This window comes from Hyla sarda, chromosome 10 (genome assembly GCF_029499605.1).
Source record: "Hyla sarda isolate aHylSar1 chromosome 10, aHylSar1.hap1, whole genome shotgun sequence".
Lineage (NCBI taxonomy): Eukaryota > Metazoa > Chordata > Amphibia > Anura > Hylidae > Hyla > Hyla sarda.
In genome coordinates this window covers 72,944,333-72,967,806 of record NC_079198.1, presented here as the reverse complement: position 1 = coordinate 72,967,806, position 23,474 = coordinate 72,944,333, and the positions used below count along the sequence as shown (strand labels likewise).

The following is a 23,474-nucleotide window of genomic DNA, read 5'->3' as shown; positions in this document are numbered from 1 at the left end:
TTCCTCAAAAGTGTGTGCTTCAGGAGCCTGAACGCTGGCAACACCACCTCCCACACCACTCTCCTCATCACTACTTGCCCGCCTACTGGAAGAAGCGGCGGATGTCTCCTCTGCTTCTTGGCTGGGCAGTAGCTGCTGACTGTCCTCTAGTAGATTGTCCTCACTAAATAGTGGAGTTAAACCCACAGCATAAGATACATTTGTAGGTGAGGGAGCAGCATAGGACAGAGGCAATGGGAGGACACGAACTGCTCCAGGGCCATGCCAACTGAGGGTTGTGTCTGAGGAAGTCACCGACTGTTGACTGGGGGTGTCAGATGTCACTTGTGATTAAGTGGATGACTGTGTTACCCAATCGATGACGGCAGATGGGTTGCCGGTCAAGACATGACCGCTAGCTGATACCGGGAGCTCAGGCCTCTCGCTGCGACTCCTGCTGCCACTTGCAACTAGTCTGCTGCGACCGTATGAGGGGAGTACATTATGCTCCACTACGCTTAAAACAGTATTTGTCTACCACACCAGCAGGTGTGTACTTTTGGCTGGCCTTTCACAGTAACTAGGCCCTTAAGACTTTAACAGGAACAAAATAGTACACCACTTAGTTGTATGTATGTGGTATGCACTTATGAGGGGAGGACAATGCGCTTCAGTACGCTTAAAACAGTATTTTTCTACAACACCAGCAGGTTCGTACTTTTGGCTGGCCTTTCACAGTATCTAGGCCCTTAAGACTTTTACAGGAACAAAATAATACACCACTTAGATGTATGTATGTGGTATGCACTTATGAGGGGAGGACAATGCGCTCCAATATGCTTAAAACAGTATTTGTCTACAACACCAGCAGGTGTGTACTTTTGGCTGGCCTTTCACAGTATCTAGGCCCTTAAGACTTTATCAGGAACAAAATAGTACACCACTTACATGTACGTATGTGGTATGCACTTATGAGGGGAGGACAATGTGCTCCAGTATGCTTAAAACAGTATTTGTGTACAACACCAGCAGGTGTGTTCCTTTGCCTGGCCTTTCACAGTATCTAGCCCCTTAAGACTTTAACAGGAACAAAATAGTACACCATTTAGATGTACGCACAGGTTACACTTAATAGAGGACAATATGCTTTTAGTTCTCTGCTCACCCTAACTGGCTGGCTACTATTAGCTTTTCAGTTGTTGTACACACCAGTGCTGCAGCTGTGTACTACACCCAAAATTGCACTCTCTCTCAATCTCACTCCATTTCCTTTCAGTGCTTCTAGGCTGGATTTGGGCTTGAGGTTAATCGCTGCTGTAAAAAAGCTGTTCTGTGCAACACACTGCTCTCTGTCCCTCTCTGTAATAGAACGCTGATGTGACTGGGAGGTGAATCGCTGCTGTAAAAATGCTTTTCTGTGCAATACACACTACTGTCTTTCCTTCTCTCTATCTCTCTCTGCAACAAAAGGCTGAAGTGACTGGCTGCAAGATGGCTGCCGATTATATAGGGCTGTGACATCACAGGGGTGGCTGGCTGCTGATAGGCTGCATGCTGCATGTGATTAAGGGTCATCCCACCTACACTTCTTCCCGCCCTCCCAGGATTCCTTGCCCCATGTCCTCACATGTGGATCCCCCATTTTAGATGCCCTGGAGCCTGGACTGCACTAAATGGAGTTTAATGAAGCGATCTGCGCAATCGAATCACGGCGATTTTCGCATTCATTGCAAATCAAATTTTTCCGGAAATTCTTAACGAATTCGGATTCGTCAGATTCGATTCGCTCATCCCTAACTACATTGTAACCACACTGAAAGTAATTAGTTGCAATGTGACATTGTGATCTTAATGTTGTGGGACCTAAGTTGCACCAAAGTTCCACAAAAAATAATTCCTATTTGGTACTTGTAGTTTATGCTTGCATTATCCTTATGTAATAACAGAGCCGTTAATGGGTCCGATTTAGTGCCTTTTATTTGTACAGACTTAAAATTGTAATCCAATTTGGACACCTCCCATTTAGGTTATATATGTACCTTGCCAGGGAAACTAACAAGCTGTATACCTCAAAAGAGACTGTATCCATTCAGCTAGTGCAACACTTAATGAAAGTTGCTGGTCAGTGAGTGCTCAGTCGGCAGATGCGCTCTATGCAAAGAGCAGAGCGCTCACGTGGCCAGTGACTCCACATCACTAAGACGTGGGGTTACAGACCATGGATGTGTAAATTGAGTGTGTAATTCATTAAATTTAGCAGAAGATCTTCTGGGGGACATATCTCAGGACCTACTGGACGTATTTTAGTAAGTGACCCCTGTTGACTCCTGTTCACCCACACTATAACCCAGTGTGTTGGATTTAGCGTAGGTGAACATGCGTGACAATTTTTTTTAAAAGTGGCTATAGAACACAAGCGTGTTGTGTTGCTATTCTTATTTATCTGCAGTGTACAATACAGAAAAGCTAATTCCAGTCATAAACTGAAATACACTGAAGTAAAATTATCTAAACCTATTAGGAGGCATACAATTCTATATGTAGTCTATCTTGGAATATATTTAGGGTGCCAAAATGTGGCAGCTAATGGCCGCCTGAGTTTGTTGGCAAAGTTACATAACCGTTAGATGCCACATTAGGCCCACATGTAGATGACCACTCATGTGGTTATACCCTTAAAGGAATTATCCACAAAAAGAAAAACAGAGCTTATGCCTTCAAAAAACAGCACCACACCCGTCCTCAGGTCATGTAGTATTACAATTTGGCTCCATTCTCTTTAATTGAAGTGAGCAGCAATACCACACACAACCTGAGGACAAGTGCTGTGTTGTTTTGAGAAGAAATTAGCTCTGTTTTTCTAATCCTGGATAACTTCTTTAAAGTTATCCTCATTAAACTCAATACACCAGGTTATAGTGTGGGGGAACAAGATTACAATAAGGGATCACTTACCTAGATCTGCTGTTTGGTTCACGAGATAAAAGGTATATTAGCCTCAATTGCTAATCTGAAAATGGCCAGGTTGGTGCAATGGAAGCGGGACACGAAATCTATGCCTGTTTACAACAGGTGAAGATCTGTGACGCTTTTGTTCCATTTTTTTGGCTTACATAAAACAAAATAATGTACATTTGTTGGACCATGGTTGGTTACACTATCACCCCCTGCTGAACCACATCCTTTTTTCTTGCTACTGCAGAGAAGAGTGACAAGCTGCACATTTTAGCTCAAATATGGTATGTACCAAAATGTACTGATTTCTTTTTTCACAAAGAAACATTGATAAACTGCCCCTCCACCTGTTTAAAAGTGTAAATTGTACATCAGTCTTTACAAAGAGCTACACAACCACTGGTTGCTTACAGTATTCCATTACAAAAATACACTACATGATTATGAACAGAAAAAGATAAATATTCACAAGATCCATAAGGCCCCCAAATCCATTAATAACATAAACTTGAACCTACAACTGAAAAATTCAACATGGTCTGTAACAGTTTTCAACCGGTAAAGGGTATATTTACATGCAGCAAACATTTCTGCAACTAGACATCAGTTTCATTCATCTGAATGGGTTTACATTTTTCAAGGGCTCTTTAGATGAATGGGATGGTTGTGTGAGAACATAGCCTTTCTGTCATGTCTGCCTTTCTGTCATTTTGGACTATCTTTTATACATAATCTTATTCAATAAGAGTAAAAAAATTACTCGAACCATGGAAGGAAAAGGGGATAAGGTTAGGAAAAGATGGAGGTAATTGCAGAACAATAGGAAATTATTGAAGCGAGGAACAGCAAAGAAGGAAAACAAATTTATGACCAAATTTGAAGAAGATCCCAAATGAGTTTTAGTAGCCCAATAGGTAATTGTAAAGAAATTATTACATAGGAACATTGGATTTTAAGTGAAGCCCAGAACTGAGGCATTGGCCATACTGGAACACATGTATAACTACAGAGATGTCAATGGTTCTGTTAAACCAGGTAAACCGCTCTGCAAACACACTTTTCCACTTCATACAAAAGGCATATGACATCTTGCCCAAATCTGACCCAAATCTGGTTCCTGGGAAGAGGTTAGATTTCTCGACTGGCCATTGGTTGAATATTTATCTGGATATACGATATGATGTAGGACTATAGTAGTGACTATAAAACCTTCTGTAGAGAACACACTGGATCCCGCCCTACCATAATAAATTGCATTTACCAAAAATTGCCCATTACAAGCACCTACTATACCCATCGATCGGTGCTACTTAAAAGGAGCATTAAAATTCAGCTCTTGTATGTAGTGGGGGTACACTTTCCTCAAGTCTGGGCTTGATTAACCCCTTAAGGACCAAGCATTTTTCTGTTTTTACACTTTCGTTTTTTCCTCCTTACCTTTTAAAAATCATAACCCTTTAAATTTTGCACCTAAAAATTCATATGAGGGCTTATTTTTTGCGCCACCAATTCTACTTTGGAATGACATCAGTCATTTTACACAAACATTTATGTCGAAACGGAAAAAAAAAATAATTGTGCGACAAAATTTAAGAAAAAACACAATTTTGTAAATTTTGGGGGCTTCTGTTTCTAGGCAGTACATTTTTCGGTAAAAATGACACTTTATCTTTATTCTGTAGGTCCATACGATTAAAATGATCCCCTATTTATATAGGTTTGATTTCGTGGTACTTCTGGAAAAAATCATAACTACATGGAGGAAAATTTATACATTTAAAATTGTCCTTTTCTGACCCCTATAACTTTTTTAATATTTCCACGTACAGGGTGGTTTGAGGTCTAATTTTTTGCGCCGTGATCTGAAGTTTTAATCGGTACCATTTTTATTTTGATTGGACTTCTTGATCGCTTTTTATTCCTTTTTTTATGGTATGAAAAGTGACCAAAAATACGCTATTTTGGACTTTGGAATTTTTTTGCGTGTACGCCATTGACCGTGCGGTTTAATTAATGATATATTTTTATAGTTCAGACATTTACGCACACGGCGATACCACATTTGTTTATTTTTATTATGGTTACATATTTTTAATATGGAATTTGGGAAAAGGGGGGTGATTTAAACTTTTAATAAGGAAGGGGTTAATGTGTGTATTTTTAAACTCTTTTTTTTTTTTACACTTTTAGTCCCCTTAGGGGACTTTTAGGAGGAATCATTAGATTCCTCATACAGATCATTGTGGTTTCATAAAACCACAATGATCTGCGTGCTCTGCGCTCGATTGATAAAGCCTGGCCCTGCCAGGCTTTATCATTCAGAGCAACGGAGCCGCCGCAGCAGGAGAGGTAAGCCCTCAGGCTACCTCAGTATTGGATCGCTCCCCCCGATCGCGCTGCGGGGGGGGCGATACACCCCACTGGACCACCAGGGACTTAATACAGGCACCTTTAGACGCCGCTGTCAACTTTGACAGCGGCGATCTAAAGGGTTAATAGCCGGCTGCGGCGATCGCCGCATGTCGGCTATTAACGCCGGCCCCCAGCTACAGGAATCAGTTGGGGGCTGGCCGGTATGAAGCGGGCTCGAGTCGGGAGCCCGCGTCATACCCCGGTAACGGCCATTGGACGAGTATCGGGTTAATCAAGCCCAGACTTGAGGAAAGTGAACCCCCCACTACAAACATTGTTTGCAGCTTGTATGGGGTACACAACCTTTTCACACTAGTACTTGTCTGGCAACAATACTATTGTCCCTATTGCCTGGTTGTAGCTACCTACACATGTTTTAGCTAAAATGCAGCTCTTATTCACACCAGATTGTTAATACTACAGTTTGCTCCTTGTACATATTAGTTGAACACGATGAAAGAGTATTGTTCAGACAAGCTGCTTATCAATGGCTATCAAGGAATAAGAACCGCAGAGATTAGCTATAAAAAGTATCGAAGTCTCGTCTACAATTATCTAACAGCAACAAGGATGTCACATCCCATCAGTAGCAGGCCAGCGCAATGCAACGATATATTTCCATTTTTATGGTTCTCAAGTATAATTGAAAAGTCAATTGCTACTTTATTTTTTCAATCTGGGTCAAATAAAATGAATTAAATTCGTACAGTGAAGTGTTCTCTAATAATTTCTGGTATGTCTATAAAAAAGGGGTGAGGATTACAGGAAATGCAACAATTCTTATCTGGCTGCCTAAGGCTACATTCCCACAGATGTAAAAGCACTGTAAATTTTGTGTCAAATATAGGGTCAGAGTCTGTCATGTGCACGCCAAAAAACCTTTTTGAAGAAAATGATGGTATTCTAAGTCCCATCTAGTAGAACCATGTGTTGCAGGCTAAATCCATCAACCTTCACCAACTGGCCATTGAGTCAACCTCAATTCTTTGTGGCATTTATTTAACATGATTTGAGATGTTCCTAAAAGATTCTGGTCCATGTTGACATGGCATGCCCACTGTGCATTCATACTATGAATTTTCCATTCTACAGCTCCCCAAAGACATGTCTCATTGTCATGCTTATAGAAACATCTAGAGGTTCCTTCAGTTTCTTGTTCTTTGCTGACAAAAATGGAAACCAGAGCTACTGTAGCCCATCCATGTCAAGGACTTTACGTGTTGTTTGTTCAGAGATGCTCCTCTATATACCACTGCATGGTTATTTCAGTTATTGTCACCTTTCTGACCTGCATAAACCAGTCTATCTATTCTCTGACCCCACTAAAACATTTTTCTGTTCAAATTATTTACCCACTATGCCATCTGCCCACAGTTATATGTAAAGATCTGAAAAACCATCAGTTTCTAAGATACTTAAATCATCCCACTGGGAACCATTTTATTCAGATCGTACTCCTTCCTGAACAACAACTGAACTTGGATACTTGCATGCAGAAAAAAAGGCGTATAAATTGACCCAAATAAATTAATAGAAATATGTTCAAATTTTAACAAATGAGCAGCAAGTAAATACACATTGTGATAAACCTAAAGCTATTTTCACACAGTGCCTCACAGAATACACCTGAGCTACACACCAGGGAAATGCCCAACATATACATACCACAAACCCCAACATATGCCCATTTTACCACAGGCTAAAATTATATTTTTTGGTCTCTGTCAGGTAATAGAGGTCTATAGATACATTTACTATACACCTCAGGAGACTTCCACTAGGAGCAGTGAAAAAATAGCCTAATATTAACACATTTTAACAAAAATGATACACTTTGCAATTACAATTCATGCAGTCAGGCTGGAGCGTTATGGCTTTAGTCACATGAGGGCACAAAAGTCATCCAAAATTGTGTTCTGATGGCTACCAAAGGGATGCATTGAGTTGCTAAATGTGATTAACCAAATTTGGTCGTTCTGCGATACTACCAAAGCTGCTGACTGACTGCCAATGTTGCATCACACTTCAATAGAGGTTACTATCAATCTCATTTATTATTGACTTCTACTGTAATGCTGCTACACCTTGGTATATAGAGAAAAAGTCCTTAAAATCTGATGGACAAGAAAGTTAGGCTTTGATACTCTTCAGACAATGGGTTGACATACCTGATATGAGGGATACAGTATCCTTTTCCCAGGACACGACACTCACATACTCCTGCACGGAGGGTTGAGTGAGGCACTTGAATACAGCCGCACTTCCACGCATGGCGCTCTGGTCCTCCACGCGCACTGTGTACGGCTCCCTGAAAACTAAGGTACAGGGATTTTGTCACTTGCTGTGTGTGATGTGGAGCTATCTGAATAAACTTTACAATATATTTAAACATTTTACATTATAACATTACTTTGCCACTAAGTACATGGGATATGTCATCTAATAGTTCATATTTAAATAAAAAGTATAATAATAACATTAACATCTCTGTTTGGCATTTCTGGAAATCCAGAGGAAGCAGTTGCTTACCAAGCCAATGAAAATACATAGAAGCATAGCATGTTTACCTAAATATGGAAGGATTAGGTCAATTTACATGAATAAAAACACCACACATTATTTCTGAGGGTTTGATACTGACATCTTATCCATACAAAAGGCCACAATATCAGGTTTGTAGGGGGCTTGATCCAGAGAGCCGTCACCAATAGGCAGAATGAAAGCCTTCATTGTCTATATTGTCACAGTGCCATACATGCTATTTGTGGCCGTGGCTGGTATTGTTGTATTAATTGAACCCAACTGTAGTACGGGTGGGCTATGGACAACGTTAACATGGAAAGAATGATTTTTACATATTTTAGTAGGGCTAAAAATGCTCTTCATTCACCAGTTTCTTAATCAATCCATTGATTTTAGGCCAATCTAGTTAAACTAGACAGAGATCGAGCTGGGGAGTGAAGTGCACAGCTGGGCACTTCTCCCCCGTTCATTCTAATGTTCGGTGGGAGGGTTAACCCTCAGACCCTGACCAAACAATATTTTTGTCATGTATTTGTGACAAGTAAAAAGTTTTGTGAAATGACACAGACACTTAAAGGATCATCAGAGACCACCCATTTTAGTATCCATATAGCTGGTGCTGATGCTTCTGTCATTTTTCACGTACCCCTATGAACACTAATGGGATACAAGAGACGTTCACAACATGGGTCAGTTTATTGACTAAAAATGATAGCAGTAGGTTAAAATAAAGACTATCCCAGTTGGGCAGTTTGTGAAGTCTTAAGAGTTCAGAATGTAGCCCAAGAAACAGCTGGTTTTAGTATCACATTGTGGCCATTCAAATGAATAGCTGCTCATGTAATACAAGGACAGGTGGAGTCTACCAGAGGAGCCATTCACACAGAGCAGAACTAACATAACCAGAATGACTTTAATAGAAGACCTTTTTAAATTGTATGAGACATTTGAAGTTATCCAAAGTAGGGATCGACCGATATCATTTTTTTAGGGCCGATACGGATAATCTGTGGAGGTCAGGGCCGATAGCCGATAACCTATACCGATATTCCGGTATAAGTTATCGGCTATTTACCCCCCCCCCCCCCCCCTGCAGATCATTGATTTAAAGCGGGCGCTTTAAATCAATGAAGTGCAAGCGGCTTTTGCGGTGCCATAGACCGCCGCCACCCGCTTCTCTCCCCCTGCCTGTCCGGGGGTCCTGAGTCCTATCACCGCGACCCCCCCCCCCCCCCCCCGCGCTGCACCGCGCGCGTAGCACCCCCCACGCACTGCCCCGGCCCCATTGCCTCCCCCCATCCCCGGTTTTATAATTACCTGTTCCCGGGGCCCACTCTACATCTGGCTCTGGTGGTGTCCTCCTGGGCTGTCACTGTGCGCACTGACGGTGATGTCATGTCGTGTCGCGTCACTCGTCATTGTGCACATCATAACGCAGGACACAGCAGGAGCCAGAAGTAGCGTTGACCTCGGGCCCCGGGAACAGGTCATTCTAAAACCGGGGATGGGGTGAGGCAATGGGGCCGGGGCGGTGCGGTGGGGGGTGCGACACGGTGCGGTGCGGTGGGTCGTGGGGGGGGGGCGGTCGAGGTGGGCGGGGCATTATCGGCATATCGGCAAGGTAATACCGATACCGATAATGCCCAAAATCCGATAATTATCGGCATATCGGCAAGGTAATGCCGATACCAATAATGCCCAAAATCGTGATTATCGGCCGATAATATCGGCCAAACTGATAATCGGTCGATCCCTAATCCAAAGTACAAGCAAAATGGCTTAGTGCTTGAAACACTTCTATGGCTCATTCAGTCTAGTTCTCTAAGGGGGTCCAGATTATGGATCTCCAGCATTGCCATTCTATAGCATGTCTCAATGTCAGCAAATATCTAAAAATAATAATTCATGCTTCTTTGTTTTATTCATTCCATTTGTGATATGTGTATTTGGATATCATGTTAAATATTACGTACTGGTAAACAACTTACTGCTTATTTTCTATGTCATAAATTTTTGAGACTTGCTTACTACCCTCTATAATACAAATACCCGTAAAACGTATCCTGTGATCGATAAACCTTTCTGTGCAAACTACAATATTAAAAATATGACCTGCCATTTGAGCTATAATAGATACATTCTGCTTGCTGCAAGCTTATTGAATAACAATTACTAGTGTGCTGTACTAAAGACCCTGAAAAGAATAACCAGCGTGGTCATGTGCGCTCAATCTCCCTATGATCAATTCAAAGATTACAGATTCAATTTCTGAAAACAATGGGGAATGTATCACTAAAGTCATCAGGCTCGTTGTAATAAACTATATACACATGTACAGCTCTTTATTTTCTTGTTCCTCAGCCTCTGAAGACCAGGGTTTTTTTTGGGCTGGAGCTGTCCATGGTACTGCTTATAGTCTGATAACAGGAATCTATTCATAATAAAGCAGTGTGTGAAGTTGGTTTATATTTCGTTAAATGTTGAGCCTATGTGGTAATCTTTTTTAGCTTTCATTTTGACTGGTATTCAGATTTGTATTCTGTATGTGTCACATAAGCTTGTTGGTTGTGCTAAAATAAAGGGATGTTCAGGCAAAAAGTGGTTGACAGTCTACACTCAGGAAAGGCCATGGATGCCGGTCGGCAGAGTGCCAATACCTGTCACATCTGTCGATGATCTGTTGGAGTGAGCCACGGTGCCCACATATAAATAAAGTGCAAAGAGCCAGAAGCCACAGCTGTGTAGTGGCCATGTTGGGGTACGGCAGCTCAGTTCACTCTGTTCTTAATCCAGTTGTACTACTTCTCCCCATTGCATTCTTCTTATACACAAGTCACAACAGGAGCAATAGTGCTAAATTTAAAGTGAATGTCCTCGCCTTGGATTTTTCTAAATATGTCTAAATTTATGGCTGCAGAATTTAATAATATGTTTCATGACCAGATTAGAATTCCAGTTATAGAGAGTAAATCCTCTATACAGTATGTTAATACCATGGGAAGGTGAAAAAGACACAGCAGATAGCTCAATCCATAGGACATGTACTTATGGGCATAAACTGCACCCAAGTACTGCGCTAGGCATCACAGGAAGGGGGGTTTGCACAGGGCTGCCCTGAAGCTCCAACTGAATAGTCAGGAATAGTAAAACAGAAGTAACTTCTTCCAAACACAGCATCACACCTGTCCTCAGGTTGTGTGTGGTATTAAAACTTGGCTCCATTCACTTCAATGGAATTGAGCTGCACAATCACACAACCTGATAATCCCTATAAATGGGAGCTTCAGCGCATAACTACGTGGAAAAAAAGGTGACAAATCACTTATTTTCTACCACTGAGGTCAATAAGAGCGGGTTTTGAAAGGTGAGACTGCAGAAATCAGTCCGGTTTCATCACCAAAAACCACATTGTTTTGTCGAGGAAACTGAACATACCCCTAAACCAATATGTCAGGCAATAAATACAAGTCTAACCTTTGTACCTACCGGTAAACGTTTTTGCAAAAATTATACATAGTTATTGATCAGCTCCCAAAAAAATGAACATAGAGGGTGGGAAGATATGGCCATGTGAATATTTTGAATGTGTCCTTAATAGAATTAATGATAATTCATCTTTGGACATCACAGAACATAATAATGTTTAACAAAATCTACGGCAGTATAATTCCACATGGTGAATGACTAATGTAACATATTTATTCACAGTTCAAATTCAATTAACATTGAAATATAACACAGTATTAATGAAAACATTTACGGTAATTACCAAAGGTTATAAAAGATTGAATGGAAATATTTGATAATATCATGTCATCCAATAACTAACATGTTTTTGTTTCTGGTGATTTTATGCACATCTTTGTTCTGTATCAAAAGAGAACCTGTCACATTTTTGTTTAAGTTACAATCAATGCTATATTACCATATGTTTTGACACATCTCAGAAAATTTGTGAATGAGTCTAAGAGGGTTGTCTCCGTCTAAATAAGTCTAAGGACCCCTATAGACATTAGTCAAAAGGTGGTTGAACCTGCCATTTTTATAATGTGTATGGAAGTTTCCTGATGAAGGATCGGCCATGTTGGATTTCAACTGCTGATCCTTTTGAGAGATAAGCCTCCTCCAGAGCCATCTGACAGTGGTTTATCTTCAGAACTATGTATTATATATGATAAAAGGGTTATAGCCACATTGATTAATATATATATATATATATATATATATATATATATATATATATATATACACATACTGCTTTTGCTGATAGATGCTCTTTAAATAGGTAGTCCTGTTTCCGGTTTCCGTGAAAATGCCATTGAATCTACCAGTGTAATAGAGTGAAAGGAGCTGAGCAGATTGGTATATAGTTTTAAGTGACTGACAGCAAACTATATGCAGACTCATACATGGTCCACCCATTGGACTCCTAAGCACAGAATAAGCAGTCATTTCAATCAAGATGTGACTACCGACCACCCTCTGGACTCACAAGTTTAGAATGAGCAAGGATTTCAATCAATATATTGTAAACTATACTAAATCTTTTCTAACAAAGCTATATATAAATATTTTCAGCTCCTCCTGCTCTATAACAATCAATACAATACAAGTTATACTGAATGATTCTGCAAAATATATCCTATATATCAATCTGCTTGGCTCCACCTGATTCTGCTAGATCAGACCTCATGTTCAATGGGACAGGTTCTCTTTAAAGTCCATCTTCAGGCAAAGATGAAAAAGTATTATTTCATGTAGTATACTGATGTTACAGCTATTTGTGCCTGAATAGTTTTATACATATTTTATTTTAGTTTAAGCTGTATAAAGAAGCAATATAGGAGAATAATTCAGTATCCTATTTTTCTAACAACCCATGTCATACATCTAGTTTGACGTAAATTGAGCCCTGGGATAGGAATAGAATGGAACAGATTAGACTAGGGAGGAGGTAAGTTGTCTGGCTAAAAGACAATAAAATGTTCTAGGCCATAGTAAATAATTGGCAAAGAGGTCTGACATCCATTGAGCAGTTGCTAGTATATACCGAGCAAGCGGGAAGAAAAAGCAATTTGATATAGTAGAGTGCACACTAGAGGTGAGAGGTAAACCGGCTCACCCAAAGTGCAAAACATCCTGAAGATTAAGCTTATTTTAATTCACATATATTCCTTTTTTATATATGACTTTTTAACTTTTATTCCGCTACTAAACACAACAATGCCACTTACCAGCTTTGACACGGATGTTTGGACTCCGGATTTTTCCAGCGGAGTTCTCTGCTGTACAGAAATAGTCATTATCATGTATAAAGCTATTGAAAGCGGACTGAGAGAAGGGGTACAGCTGGAGTGTGCCATTGGCGTGGACGTGCCTAATGTGAGGCACATCATAAATGTCATCTCCTGTCCCCAGGTACCATCGGAGGGTGGCGCTGGGTGATCCAGCTGCAGGGCAGGGGATGAACACCCCCACTGTGCTGGAGAATGTGATCTGCAGCAAAGAAGTGTTCACAAAGTATAAACTTGTGCTGGCATCCTCAGAGCAAGCTGTAGAGAGAATAAAAACAGGTGTTAGTCACAGGAAAATCGTAGTTGCCATCACAATTTTCATTTTACATATCAATGCTTTCCTATAGGTTCAACAGTTACTGGTCTAGGGTTACCCCCTAAAGTAGTCCAACGCAAACTCAGCATGGTTCTAGTCCGCTCTGCCATATTCTTCTGCACATGTATTTGTCATTCTAGTCCCCAATGGCACTTTGCTTACTTGCTCTTAGTTTTCACTCCCTGCATCCCCCTGTATCCTAACCGCCAACAACCTTTCAAAACAGGCAGAAATTACAGTATTTCCATTAGCATTACCTGTGCAGTAAATAGGCAGGGCACAGTGCTGCTCTGAAATTTGGCTATACATGACTTTTACTGCACAATAAATAAAGGGACCTAGAATTGAAGTGTACCTGCAATTTCAAGTGACCTTTTAGAATAAGCTGTCATGTGTGTTTGCTTAAGGAGCAGCACTATTTCTGGCCATTGTATAGCTTGTATTTGGCATTCTTCATCAGATTTCTGCTCCGCAGGCTTCATCTATAATTTTCAGTTGACCCTTAGTTAGGGGCAAAGTGGCAGGTGTATGATGTCTCCCATATGCTGCACACATACCTATGAGGAGGGAATCTTGCTCCCCTATATCTGTGTAGCACACCCTCAGAAGTAGCAGCAGCATGGAGAACATTACACAGCAGAATAATATGGATAGTATGTCATTTGAATATTTAGTGATCTTATAGTTCATTTGGTCTCTCAAGACTGACTGACTTTTGGCAGTTTCTCATGGTGTATGATACATTTAGAAGGTAAGTTAGGAAAGGAGCCTGACAAATGTAGGACAAGGCATGTAAAAATGTTTTTTATATTATTTAAGGCATATTGATACTTTAGTAGCTAATTTCGTTGACCATGCATGTGTAATAAACGCTACATATGGAAAAAAATAAACATGAATGATATAGTCAAAATCGTTTTACATATGGTGAAGAGCCCAATTTCGAAATTATACTCATTTTTCATGAACCAATATATGAATAAAATAGGTAAGAGATAAAATGCTCTATTTCCTCTATTAATGTGCTCAAGGGGCCACTCTCTGCTGACAAGGTGGAACTGACTTTAATTAGATGTAAGTACTGGGGTCACTAGCACTTCTGTACATTATGTGAGGTTTTCTTGTCTTCTGGAAGGATAACACAAAGAATGGAACTACGGATCACTGGCCGCATGTGCCTCTATATGTGGGTGTTTGTGCTTGCCCATGCATGTACACTGTAGAGAAATTGTCCTTGTTAATGAGCCATTATAGAAAACTAATTTTAAGATACTGTAATATAAAGCCATACAAATTATTTTGTGGGTATTCAGGGTTTATAAGACACTGGGCATCATGTCTCTATGGCAACTAAATTATTGCACCAATAATATTGATGTAAAACTAGGTTAACAATGGAAAATTAAAGCATATCTATTGTTATACACCTTAGGCAGCTGTAGCTTTGCATGTGATGAACTACATTGGATATTTGCTTCAGACTTGATTTCTTATGGTGCTTTTCTTTTACAATACTTTTTGTTGTTCTGCTCCTGGTATAATATTTGGATGCCAAGTCAATATCTTAAATGTTTCTGAAACTATTCCTGAACATTTTTTGCAGTGTGGCTGGGGCATTATCTTGCTAAAACAGCCCACTTTTAGTAGGGAATACTGCTTTCAAAAAGGGGAATACTTGGTCTGCAACAATGTTTAGGTAGGTAGTACCTGTGAAAATAACATCTGACATGAAAGCTCCCAATGTGTCTGAGCAGGACATTGCTAATGTAACAGTGAGCGCTCCGGTCCCCTCCTCTGTACCGGAGCGCTTGCTGTCCCTGCCCCCGTCTGCTTTGTCCCGGCGCGTCCTGGTCAGACACGCTGACTGAGAGCACAGGGATTTCTCCGGCAGGGATGCGGTTAGCGTGGCGGCTGATCCCCGCACACGCGCCGCATCCCCTTACCGGCAGCCCCGTCTTTCTGCGCTGCCTCTGTCTCCCGGCGCGCGCGGCCCTGCTTCTTGGGGCGCGCAAACGCCGGCTTCATGAAATTTAAAGGCCCAGCGCACCATTGATTGGTGCATGGTCCACACGGCTCCTATAAATGTCTCCTGCCCCTTCCTGCCCTCGCCGGATCTTTAGTGCCCTGTGCCGAGTGAAAGCGTTCTCATTGTTCTGTGTTGCCTTTGCCTGTTGCTGACCCTTTGCGGCGGGCCCTGGTGAAGACCAGTAGTCCCTTAGACTCCGTTCCCCTGGTACGGCCCACGTCATCGCCCCTCTGGTTCAGTGGAGCCACCTCCTGTCACCTGACCGGTACTTTACAGCTAAGAGCATCAAACCAGCTTGCCTTCATCCTACAGGGCATCCTGGTGCCATCTCTTTATAGATAAGTGACACAAATACACCAGGCTGTCCACATGATATTCAAGATAATATGATTCATAAGATCAGGCCATACTTCTGCATGGTTCCATGGGCCAATTCTGATGTTCACATGCTTTCTATAGACAATTTTGGCAGTGGACAAAGGTAGCATGGGCACTCTGACTTGTCTGCAGCCACTTACATCCTGTAACAACCTGTGGCGTACAGTACTGTGTGTTATGAAATCTTTTTATCATAGCCAACATTAATTTTTTCATTGAAATCTATAAGTATATTAGAAGAAAAATGTTAGTGATTGCTGAGCTAATACCCACATGGCATGAAGTTACAATATTGGAATGAGCAAGTGGAATGGACACTGAATAGCGTGGTTCATGGACATTAGAACTGCCCCAGTTTTATTCAACTTCTTGGATACATAAAGTGCTTGCTAGCAGAAAATCACCCTTGTAGCCATAATTGAAAAGGTTCTCCAGGCTTTACAACCAAAGACATATCCTTAGGATGGGTTATAAATGTATGATTGGTGGAGGCCCAAACACTGGGACCCCGAATGATCAAAAAAACCCTGAAGTCATTTCAGTAGGATAAAACTTCATCCTAAAATCCACACATTAATCTGAACCAAGAACGAAGTTGTCAAAAACGTTACATGTTTACGTGTACATCTACACACCTGTCACGATTCGGCTTCCAGGTAGTGGATCCTCTGTGTCAGCGAGGGATTGGCGTGGACCGTGCTAGTGGACCGGTTCTAAGAGGCTACTGGTATTCACCAGAGCCCGCCGCAAAGCGGGATGGTCTTGCTGCGGCAGTAGCAACCAGGTCGTATCCACTAGCAACGGCTCTACCTCGCTGACTGCTGAGAAGGCGTGGGACAGAAGGACTAGGCAGAGGCAAGGTCAGACGTAGCAGAAGGTCGGGGGCAGGCGGCAAGGTTCGTAGTCAGGATGGGTAGCAGAAGTTCAGGTACACAGGCTTTGGACACACTAAACGCTTTCACTGGCACAAGGCAACAAGATCCGGCAAGGGAGTGCAGGGGCAGTGAGCAGATATAGTCTGGGAGCAGGTGGGAGCCAATTAGGCTAATTGGGCCAGGCACCAATCATTGGTGCGCTGGCCCTTTAAGTCGCAGAGAGCTGGCGCGCGCGCGCCCTAGAGAGCGGAGCCGCGCGCGCCAGCACATGACAGCAGGGGACCGGGACGGGTAAGTGACCTGGGATGCGATTCGCGAGCGGGCGCGTCCCGCTGTGCGAATCGCATCCCCGACGGCCATGACAGTGCAGCGCTCCCGGTCAGCGGGACTGACCGGGGCGCTGCGGGGAGAGAGATGCCGTGAGCGCTCCGGGGAGGAGCGGGGACCCGGAGCGCTAGGCGTAACAGTACCCCCCCCCTTAGGTCTCCCCTTTTCTTTGACCGGTAACTGCCTCCCCTGGGATGAGGACACCGGGAAAGAATGGAGGGTTTCCTCAACGGCAGGCAGTACAGCAGGAGTGGGAATGGGGAGGGAGGGCAGAGGGCGAAGCCTGGCACGGGGCAGTGTGACACCAGGACGGGGGCCATAAGGAGGCACAGAGGTTTGCCTGACGGGACTGGGAGGGGGGGAGAGGCACTTCCTATGGCAGGCAGAGTCCCAGTTCTTTATCTCCCCGGTGGTCCAATCAAGGGTGGGGGAATGAAGCCGGAGCCATGGCAGACCGAGGAGGACCTCAGAGGTACAGTTGGGGAGAATGAAGAACTCAATCCTTTCGTGGTGGGGTCCGATAGACATCAGGAGGGGTTCTGTGCGGTAACGCACGGTGCAGTCCAATCTGGCTCCGTTGACCGCGGAAATGTAGAGCGGTTTGACGAGACGGGTCACCGGGATGCTGAATTTATTAATAAAGGACTCCAAAATAAAATTCCCGGAGGCACCAGAGTCCAAGCAGGCCACGGCTGAGAGGGAGGAGTTGGCTGTAGGAGAAATCCGCACGGGCACCGTGAGACGTGGAGAAGAAGACTTAGAACCAAGAGATGCCACACCCACGTGAGCTGGGTGCGTGCGTGCGTTTCCCAGGCGTGGAGGACGGATAGGGCAATCCACCAAGAAATGCTCAGTACTGGCACAGTACAGACAGAGATTTTCTTCTCTACGGCGATTCCTCTCTTCCTGGGTCAGGCGAGACCGATCCACTTGCATGGCCTCCTCGGCGGGAGGCCCAGGCGAAGACTGCAAAGGATGCTGTGGGAAAGGTGCCCAGAGATCTAAGTCTTTTTCCTGGCGGAGCTCTTGGTGTCGCTCAGAAAAACGCATGTCAATGCGGGTAGCCAAATGGATGAGTTCTTGGAGGTTGGCAGGAATCTCTCGTGCGGCCAGCACATCCTTGATGCGACTGGATAGGCCTTTTTTAAAGGTCGCGCAGAGAGCCTCATTATTCCAGGATAGTTCAGAAGCAAAAGTACGGAATTGTATGGCGTACTCGCCAACGGAAGAATTACCCTGGACCAGGTTCAACAGGGCAGTCTCGGCAGAAGAAGCTCGGGCTGGCTCCTCGAAGACACTCCGGAGTTCAGCGAAGAAGGCCTGGACTGTGGCTGTGGCAGGATCATTGCGGTCCCAGAGCGGTGTGGCCCAAGACAAGGCCTTTCCTGAAAGAAGGCTTACTACGAACGCCACCTTAGACCGTTCTGAAGGAAACAAGTCCGACAACATCTCCATATGCAGGGAACACTGAGACAAAAATCCACGGCAGAGTTTAGAGTCGCCATCAAATTTGTCCGGCAGGGACAAGCGGAGGTTAGGAGCGGCCACTCGCTGCGGAGGAGGTGCAGGAGCTGGCGGAGGAGATGGTTGCTGCTGTAGCAGAGGCAGAAGTTGCTGTAACATGGCGGTCAACTGCGACAGCTGCTGTCCTTGCTGGGCAATCTGCTGCGATTGCTGAGCGACCACCGTGGGAAGATCAGCGAGACTTGGCAGCGGCACCTCAGCGGGATCCATGGCCGGATCTACTGTCACGATTCGGCTTCCAGGTAGTGGATCCTCTGTGTCAGCGAGGGATTGGCGTGGACCGTGCTAGTGGACCGGTTCTAAGAGGCTACTGGTATTCACCAGAGCCCGCCGCAAAGCGGGATGGTCTTGCTGCGGCAGTAGCAACCAGGTCGTATCCACTAGCAACGGCTCTACCTCGCTGACTGCTGAGAAGGCGTGGGACAGAAGGACTAGGCAGAGGCAAGGTCAGACGTAGCAGAAGGTCGGGGGCAGGCGGCAAGGTTCGTAGTCAGGATGGGTAGCAGAAGTTCAGGTACACAGGCTTTGGACACACTAAACGCTTTCACTGGCACAAGGCAACAAGATCCGGCAAGGGAGTGCAGGGGCAGTGAGCAGATATAGTCTGGGAGCAGGTGGGAGCCAATTAGGCTAATTGGGCCAGGCACCAATCATTGGTGCGCTGGCCCTTTAAGTCGCAGAGAGCTGGCGCGCGCGCGCCCTAGAGAGCGGAGCCGCGCGCGCCAGCACATGACAGCAGGGGACCGGGACGGGTAAGTGACCTGGGATGCGATTCGCGAGCGGGCGCGTCCCGCTGTGCGAATCGCATCCCCGACGGCCATGACAGTGCAGCGCTCCCGGTCAGCGGGACTGACCGGGGCGCTGCGGGGAGAGAGACGCCGTGAGCGCTCCGGGGAGGAGCGGGGACCCGGAGCGCTAGGCGTAACAGTACCCCCCCCCCTTAGGTCTCCCCTTTTCTTTGACCGGTAACTGCCTCCCCTGGGATGAGGACACCGGGAAAGAATGGAGGGTTTCCTCAACGGCAGGCAGTACAGCAGGAGTGGGAATGGGGAGGGAGGGCAGAGGGCGAAGCCTGGCACGGGGCAGTGTGACACCAGGACGGGGGCCATAAGGAGGCACAGAGGTTTGCCTGACGGGACTGGGAGGGGGGGAGAGGCACTTCCTATGGCAGGCAGAGTCCCAGTTCTTTATCTCCCCGGTGGTCCAATCAAGGGTGGGGGAATGAAGCCGGAGCCATGGCAGACCGAGGAGGACCTCAGAGGTACAGTTGGGGAGAATGAAGAACTCAATCCTTTCGTGGTGGGGTCCGATAGACATCAGGAGGGGTTCTGTGCGGTAACGCACGGTGCAGTCCAATCTGGCTCCGTTGACCGCGGAAATGTAGAGCGGTCAACTGACCGGGGCGCTGCGGGGAGAGAGACGCCGTGAGCGCTCCGGGGAGGAGCGGGGACCCGGAGCGCTAGGCGTAACAACACCCTTGGTCTACATTGTGTTTGCTCTGAACATCTGTCAGGTGTAACAAGATAAAGACAGGTTAATTATTAGAGATTAACATCACTGTCTCCCTGTGGTTGGCTAGAACACTCAGAGAAATATATTTTGTTGAGCCTCGCCAAATGGTGTGCCAAGAAGGTAAAGAAGGAAACCATGTGATTGATAAATAATGAGAGCCGAGTCGGTTGGTAAAATGAGTCATGCTATATTTCCTTGGAAAGCTGCAAAGCTGAACTTCTTGGAGGCTCAGCAGCTTCATTACAGGGACATAAAGAACTTTAGGGTCTGGAAGCCATTCATTTCTGAAGAAAAAGGGAGGACCAATCTGAGCTTGTGGAAATTATAATAAGAATAAAATAATGATGAAGTATAAACCAAAAATATTCTTTGGGATTTCCAGGAACACTTTTTTTTAGACTATGTTTAGGATTGCAAAAAATAGTATAAAACGGATACGACTCAATTGGTACTAAATGGCACTGGCTAGACTGAACAACTCAACCTAACCCCTATACCCACGGTGTAAAAATCCAAGGAAAGTAAAATAATAATATGTTGGAGCTCAAAGGTCTATAGCTATTGATATAGTAATTTATTTAATATGTATCACATAACATGCATAAATAGGTGGTTCACACGGCCCTTGTGAAACCACCCTTAAAATAGCCACAAATAAAATCACATGAATATTACACTGTGTAGATATTAAATATAGCCAATACGTAGAATACCACCAATTATAGTCACTATTTAGTGGAATTAGATACAATAGTCTATGATAGCTGAGCTGGTCTTATACAGAATGACTGGAGTAACTTTTATAATTCCACAATATGTTGTGCTAGAAACTGGACGCGTTTCAGAACCAGCCATAGGTTCCTTCCTCAGCAGAAGGAACCTATGGCTCTTTCTGAAACGCATCCAGTTTCGAGCACTGTATACAAAGTCTAGTAATACCACTTACAGCTTGATATTTTCTCCCTACCATGAATATCCACTTCTACTGAGATGTTGTCAATCACCTGGAACCATCCTCTGTCATCAGAGTGACCCAAGCACATCATTGAGCCTCATCCTCTGTCATCAGAGTGATCTGAGCGCATGCTCGGCATCCACGAGGACGCTAGCCCAGTGCTTTTAGCGAAGTCTTCACGTTATCTACAGCTGACAAACACTGAGAGCGCGAGCATACGGGTATTGCTAATCCAGCCAGCCACGCCGCCAACATCTACAGATACATGGCGCAATTATCTACTCACAGACACCCGGAGCTCCCACGAGGTGAGAGGTGCGCAGCACCAGATCTATTGATCCTCCAGAGGTTGAGTTAAATACAATCTACTTATCGCTGTGTCGGACATTATTATCACTAAGAGATATCGGGCAGATATTGCCCTGTACAACACATTCCATATAAGATATTCCGTATAAGATCAGCTCAGCTATCATAGACTATTGTATCTAATTCCACTAAATAGTGACTATAATTAGTGCTATTCTACGTATTGGCTATATTTAATATCTACACAGTGCAATATTCATGTGATTTTATTTGTGGCTATTTTAAGGGGTGGTTTCACAAGGGCCCTGTGAACCACCTATTTATGCATGTTATTTTATACATATTAAATTAATTATCATCCCAATATCTATAGACTTTTGAGCTGCAACATATTATTATTTTATGTTTAGGATTGGCCATCAAAATGTAATCAGTAGCGGAATGACCCCTAGCATCCTCCCAGATTAGCAAACCAAAGTATATCCAGGCACATGGGAGTTGATGGGGGTCCCAGGGAATGGACCACTGATCATATACTGATAGCCAAAGCTAAAGATAAACCATCTTTATAAATTCCGATTTAAAGGATTCTTTAGGCTTGAGTCCTTTATTATCCGACTGAGCTTGTACTATACTTAGTGGTTAGGAAAACAATCTGTTCCCTCCAGGACTGCTGACTCTAAGTTTATGCTGAATATTCATGCAAGCTATTTGCATATCATTAAGAACAATCTACATTAATTGAGCATATTTGCATACAGATGATTATCAGTATAATTTTTGGCACAAATCAAACAGGTAAGTACATTGTTATAATTGATACGTGTACCCTGTGGACAGTAACCATAAAATGCACACAGAAAAGTCTCCTACAGCATGCAGAGCAGTATCAGAATGAGCTATCTGCCTCTCTATTAGTGAATATGGGGAAACCATTACCAATGCTTTACACAACAATTCTACTGCCTTGTGCTATAGGACAGTAGAGCCGTCCCTCCTGTCCTACCTAGTGTACCAATTGTGTTCTACATAGCAGAGCAGAATGGAAGTGTGTTACAGAGTGGCGATCTTCTGTAATGTGCTGATAAGTGTCTCTCGATATTCACAGGTCGCTGACTTACAGAGTGGTCTTCTGCGGTAATAAATGCAGCAGCCCATGTGTATACTGTGAAGTACTGTGTTGCTGAGCAGTTTTCCCATATATTAAGCGCACTGATGTGACGGTTGGCTGCGTAGTTATTTTATACGTGAATTACTGTGATAGTCACTTGTACTGTCAGTTGCAATTTTCATTTGTATATTTAGTATTGAAAAAGCCTGAGCTTCTACTATGAGTGGGGGCAGAATTAGCTTGAGGGTCATATTGGCCTTCTAAAAAGGATGAAAAGGGGTGTCAAACATGCAATAACTCGCATGTCCCAGACTGGGCTGTGTGACGACAAGAACCGCAAACAAGAGTGAATCACATTTCAATACTTTTTAATGAATCTCTTTCCTTAGTCTATGACCCTGGATATATTGGCCATTTATACTAAAAGTGCTTTAAAGGGGAATGGGGTGAGGATTTCTGGTTTAGAAAAACACCCAGAGTTATTATTATACTCTGCTAAGAAATTGCAAGATGGTTATGAGATAGATGGGGGTCCCCAGGCCTATGATGACCCTCAGTTATTACACGGAGCAAAGAGCAGTTATAGAGACAGAGCGTGGCAATGCCAGGACACTATACCGACTTATTGTCAATGGGCACTATATAATCTTTTATTTTCTCTGGGTAATGTCTGGACACTATACATACTTGATGTCAATGGGCACTATATAATCTTTTATTTTCTCTTGGCAATGCCAGGACACTATACAGACTTGTTGTCAATGGGCACTATATAATCTTTTATTTTCTCTGGGTAATGTCTGGACACTATACATACTTGATGTCAATGGGCACTATATAATCTTTTATTTTCTCTTGGCAATGCCAGGACACTATACAGACTTATTGTCAATGGGCACTATATAATCTTTTATTTTCTCTTGGCAATGCCAGGACACTATACAGACTTATTGTCAATGGGCACTATATAATCTTTTA

At 43.6% G+C, this 23,474-nt stretch overlaps 1 protein-coding gene across 5 annotated transcripts in view; it reads right to left on the bottom strand.

Moving 5' to 3' along the window:
- Window positions 1-23,474, bottom strand: part of DSCAML1 (DS cell adhesion molecule like 1) — a 293,681-nt gene that overhangs the window by 220,584 nt on the left and 49,623 nt on the right. For all 5 annotated transcript variants that reach the window (XM_056542777.1, XM_056542778.1, XM_056542780.1 and 2 more), the window contains exons 2-3: window positions 13,104-13,421; window positions 7,515-7,661 (exon numbers count right to left, since the gene is read on the bottom strand). In XM_056542777.1, the coding sequence (XP_056398752.1) occupies window positions 7,515-7,661; window positions 13,104-13,421 (465 nt within the window). The remainder of the gene's footprint in view (window positions 1-7,514; window positions 7,662-13,103; window positions 13,422-23,474) is intronic.